Source organism: Daucus carota, chromosome 4 (assembly GCF_001625215.2).
Source record: "Daucus carota subsp. sativus chromosome 4, DH1 v3.0, whole genome shotgun sequence".
NCBI classification, from domain to species: Eukaryota; Viridiplantae; Streptophyta; class Magnoliopsida; order Apiales; family Apiaceae; genus Daucus; species Daucus carota.
Genome location: NC_030384.2, coordinates 3149717 through 3155180, shown reverse-complemented (window position 1 = coordinate 3155180; position 5464 = coordinate 3149717). Strand labels below are relative to the sequence as shown.

Genomic DNA, 5464 nt, shown 5'->3' with positions numbered 1-5464 from the left:
TGAGTAGTTGATACCATATTCTTAGCCATATGAGTGCTTCGGATTTGCTTGCCTAGCTGACATGCTGAACACACCTCGGTCTTGGCATACTATAATTTGGGCAAACCCCTCACTAGCTCCTTGATTGACAACTTCTTAAGCAAGTCCATGTGAGCATGACTCAATCTTCTATGCCAAATGGTTGGATCAGCATCCACAGCAGCTAAACAGCAGGCTGTTTTCTGCAACTCAAAATCTAAGATATATATATTTCCTTCCCTTCTAGAAACTAGAGGAATCTGGTTAGTACCAACAGTAATAACACATTTATCCTTAGAGAATTCAACTTTATGACCATCATCATGCAATTGACTTACACTAAGCAAATTGTATTTCAAGCCTTTAACAAATCTAACATTAGAAATAGAGGTAGTGTCATTACCAACTTTACCTTTACCTAGAATAGGGAGAGTCTTACTATCACCAATAGTTACACCTCCTCCTCTTTTCATCTTTAGACTCTTAAACTGAGTTTTGTCTCCACACATATGCCTTGTACAGCCACTATCAATGATCTATTGTGTAGACTTGATCTTAGCAGCAAGACAGATCTGCAAAACAAAGAAAACAAAACTCAACCTTTTGGTACCCAAATTGGTTTGGGTCCACCCTGGTTAGAAGCAAGAACATATAAAGCATTTAAATCAGTTTTCTTGATCCATTGTTGGACCACAGTAGGATATGTATGCTACTGAGTTCTATAGCTTCTGTTTGGACCATTCTGGTAAGCTGTTTTCTTGTTCCAGTTGGCTGTTTTCCCTTCTGATCTTTTCTGGAAGTATTGTCTTTGAGGTCTTACTCTGCAATTCTGGGCTAGATGTCCTTGTCCTCCACATTTTGCACATTTCTTCCAGGGCATAGCATATTTGTATGGTTTGCCACACCTTCCTTCATACTTGAGAGCATTTGCCTTCTTATTGAAGTTGAGACCAACACCTTCTTTATCCAATGGAACCTTGATGTTCTTCATCATGTATTTTAGACCTTCTTCTCCTTGAACAAAAGTTCCCATTCTCTGAGCTTTAAGACTTCTGTTTCAAGAGTTTGGATCTTTTCAGCTTGCAGTCTTGTTGTGGTAGTGGGCTGTGATGTACTTGAAGCAGGCTGAGATGTACTAGCAGCAGGCTGAGATGAATGCAGCTTTGTAGATTCCTTAATTTTGAACGTCTCTAGGCATGCATCTCTGGCTTCTATCTCTTGTTTCAGCTGGGAGATTTCTTCTTTTTGAGCCTCATTTCTTCTCATCAAGACTTTATGAAAACCTTCAGATTGATCTAGTTTTCTTTGAAGTTCCTTGATTATGGCTTGAGTAGGCTCTTTGGAGTTAAAGAGTGTATCTATCTTCTGCATAAGCTCTTGAACCATGTTCTTGAGATAGTTATTCTTTTCAGTCAGCTTGTTGTTTTCTGCCTTGAGAGAATTATATTCCTCACTTGGAATACGATCTTGTTCCTGCATGGTTAGTTGTTCTAGTACAGAATTATCATTGGAGAGATCAAATTGGAATGAACTAACCTCACTGTTGTCATCCTCGGAATCAGTTTCGACAAACCCATCTTCGGTGAGTCCTTGAACATTGTCATCCTCCATGCCAACAAGTGCAAGATTGATCATTTCCTCACCAGAGTCATCACTAGAGGCAGATTCTTCTTCATCATCACTCCAAGTCAGAAGTGCTTTGGATTTCTTCCTCTTGTCTCTGGAAACAGCAGGCTGTTTTGACTTCAGCTTGTAGCAGTCCTTCTTGAAGTGACCAGGCTTTCCACATTCGAAGCAGTTCTGATCCTTTGATTCCTTGGAGGGCCTTCTGCTACTTGAGTACTTAGCCTTGTCCTTGACTTTATCCTTTTTCAGCTGACTATGCTTGTTAATCATCCGTTGAATCTTCTTAGAAAGGAGTGCAAGATCTTCGTCTGATTCCTCATTTGATTCTGGCTTGCTCTTTTCAGCAGTAAGAGCTAAATTCTTCATTTTCTCAACTAAAACAGCATTCTTCTTGGCATTCATCTTTGTCTCAAATTGCTCTAACTCAGCAAAGATAGCTAGATGATCCATAGTATCAATATTTAGAGCAGCTTCCAAGGCTGTTACTTTGGCTTGATATTCGAATGGAACCGAAGTAAGAATATTCATGTTGAGTTCTAACTGAGGAATCGTCTTTCCAAGTCTCCCTAGGTTGTTGATAATGACTTGAAACCTAGCATGAGCTATTTTGATGGTTTCTCCCTTTTGCAAACCGAAAGCACGAAGTTCTTTCATTAGTTGACCCAACTTGAGTTTTCTTAGACCCTTTGAACCTTCATGATAAGCTTCCAAAGCATCCCATATCTCCTTTGCAGATTTAAGAGATGACACCTTGTCATATTCAGATTGGTTGAGACCATTGATGAGAGTGCTTCTTGCCTTTCCATTTGCAGCCATCTTTGTTAGCTCGTCGGTAGTGAGTTCATCAAAATCTTTGACTTTGCCATCTTTATCAAGGAATTGATATGGACCTCTTTCAACAACTCTTTGCACGAGAGGGTCTTTGGAGAGATGAGCTTCCATTTGTCCTTTCCACCAATTGTAATTGTCCGAACCGGTGAGGAGAGGAGCTCTAAAGTCTGATTTTCCCTGAAATTGGTCAGCCATAGGATCTATACTTTCCTGTTACAGAAATGTTAGTAAACCTCGCTCTGATACCAAATGAAATAACACCTAGAGGGGGGAGTGAATAGGTGTAATTAGCTACCAATGTCAGTTTTAAACTTTTACCGGATTTTTCAACTTACTGTTATGCAATTAAAGCAGGCTGTTATGAGAGCAGATATCAAAACAGTAAAGAGCACAAAAGTAAATCAGACACAAGCAATTTTAGCCAGGTTCGACCCCTATATCTAATGGTCTACGTCCTGGTCCCTTACCAACTCGGTAAGAGAATATATTATTACTGAAAATCAAACAGTTACAGTAATATATCTTCCCTTTACCCAGTCACTGAAACAGCTTGTTGTTATTCCCTTAACCTTGAGCAGCTTGCAACTAGCTTCCCACTGACTTCTCTAAGCAACTTGTTCCTTGAACCTCTGAATTCGTGAGCTTCCTCTCCTTGAATTCCTTCGTTCCTGAACCTTTTGCACTTGGGAATCAATGTAACTAATTACCTAGCTCTTCCCATTCTAATCCACTAAGAACCCTTGCTAGTTTCAGTGACTAATCACAATAATCAATTACAAGAAGAATGATTACAACTCAAAAGTATTCTCTGAATAATATATAATAGCAGTGAACAATTCAAGCTCGAAGTTTAGAGAAAGATTGAGGTTTTTCAAAGTGAGTTAATTGCTTTTCTGAAAAACACAAGAGCCATATATATATATTGAAATAATATAACGGCTAGAGATCTGAATATCTCCATCAACGATCTTGTGAACGTTGTTCTGAACGTTGGAGAGAAATTAGCTGCAAAACTATAGGAGTTTAAAGTTTGAAAATCGATTACAAATCAGCTCCTATAATTTAGGGATAAGATCGAAGTTGTTAAGTGAAAAGATTTTGAATTCTCTTCAACTTCTTCCCATATTTAGAAAACGTTTTATTGATTTTAAATGAGCTTAAAACGTTCACTAAAACTATATACTGAACAAAGAATTTACAATATATAAGTCCTAACCCTTGTAGAAATATCGAGTAGGAAATCTGGGTAAAACACAGCTTCTGTCCAGACTCTATTCAGCTTGCTGTTATCACATAACAGCTCGCTGTTTTCAACTCCTGCAAAACTGAATTAGCAGATACAAAACAGCAGGCTAAAGCAACCAATATCAAAAGAGTAGGCTATTATAATAAAGCAGCTTGCTGAAGTGTTATCATCAAAACTTGTGATTTACAATATATATCTTTAGGTTAGAATAAAAAAATAAATATTAATATTAAAATTAAATTAATAATTATGAATATTATATTCTATATATAATAGAAATAAGGATTCAGGAGTAGGAATGATGAATTTCAATTATAGATCTTAATTTAAAATTAAATTCGTGTAAAAATAATATAAATAAATATAAATAAAATAAATGTGTTTTGATTTTAATTTTCTGATAAAATCCTATTTTTCCAAAAATAACATCAAATCCTTTCTCAATTCAAACACACTATTTATTCAATTTTTTCCAACAATCTTCTTTCAATAATATCACATGCAATTATCATTTTCAAATTAAACATATTGCATTATTTATTTATTTTTATTAAAATATCTTAATTTTGGAAAAATTTGGATAAGTCATTATTTATTTATTTAAAAATCTATTTTAATATTTATTTATTTAAAAAAGTTTACTATTTCAAAAAATATATTTATTTTTATAATTTAATAATTTAAATATTTGAATATATAATAAAATAAAAGTTATTAAAATTCTGTACATCACGGGGACGAAACATTAAAAGTTTGATTATTCCGTTAACTTATCTATTTTTTAACAAAATTTATTAATTTTTCAAAAATAATATGGGCAATTACCTTTTTTAGTTAAAATGTATTAAATTTTCTATTATTTCTTCACTAAAATCTTTCATAATTTTAATTATACACGCCTAAAATTGAAGATTATATTTTTATTATATAATAGTCGAAACATTAATAATTTTGGTTTTCGGTACTTAGATTTTGGATGTTCGATACTTAAGTCAAATATTTTTTCAAATTAGAACATATTTAATTAAAATATAATATCTTTTAATCAAAACATAATAATTTTTATTATTAATAAATTATTTATAATCTTATTATTTTAAAATTATAGATTTTTATAATTAAAAATAACCGTGCTTCGCACGGGTTTTAAACTAGTATTATTTAATTGTTCAGAAAATTAAAAAAATAGTAATAAAATATTTCTAAATTAGAAAATGTATACAATGTAATAACAGTGAATAAACTTGAAATTTTTAAATTATTTTTTTAATTAAAAAAATAGAAATAAAATATTATTTAAATTAAAATATTTTTCAAATTAAAAAATGTACATTCAAAAAGTTTGGAGAAGTTCAAAAAGGGCACGTAGTTTTCATCAATCAGGGAACTTCTGTTCATAAATCTAGGGCACGTGTTTCAGCACCGTGGGCATATAGAATCATCCCGCTAGGGCACGTACATTCACCCATTTAGAGCACGTACATTCACCAATTTGGAGCACGTATTTTTACCTATTTGGAGCACGTACATTCAACATGTTTGTGTTAGGGTTATACTGAAATATTCATTTGAAGTATATAACAATTATTTGAGAATCTTGAATGCATGTTTTCACATTGTCTGTATATTATATATTGTAGACAATCTAGTATCAAATGGGATAGCAGAAGATTAGATTGTCAGACTCCTTATATAATATAATAAAGGTTCACAGTCGAGGTGGTGTTAGACAAACCACTAGAA

General features: G+C 33.3%; 1 protein-coding gene across 1 annotated transcript; it reads right to left on the bottom strand.

Annotated features, from left to right (window-relative positions):
* Nucleotides 1-1017: 1017 nt before the first annotated feature.
* LOC108203371 (binder of USO1 and GRH1 protein 1-like) lies at nt 1018-2670 on the bottom strand. Its single transcript, XM_064091949.1, has one exon. The coding sequence runs from the start codon at nt 2668-2670 to the stop codon at nt 1018-1020; it is 1653 nt and encodes a 550-aa protein (XP_063948019.1).
* Between the last annotated feature and the right edge of the window lie 2794 nt (nt 2671-5464).

Bases quoted from the DNA above. Each gene is read 5' to 3' on its own strand.
- LOC108203371 (XM_064091949.1), bottom strand. From the start codon at position 2,670: ATGGCTGACCAATTTCAGGGAAAATCAGACTTTAGAGCTCCTCTCCTC.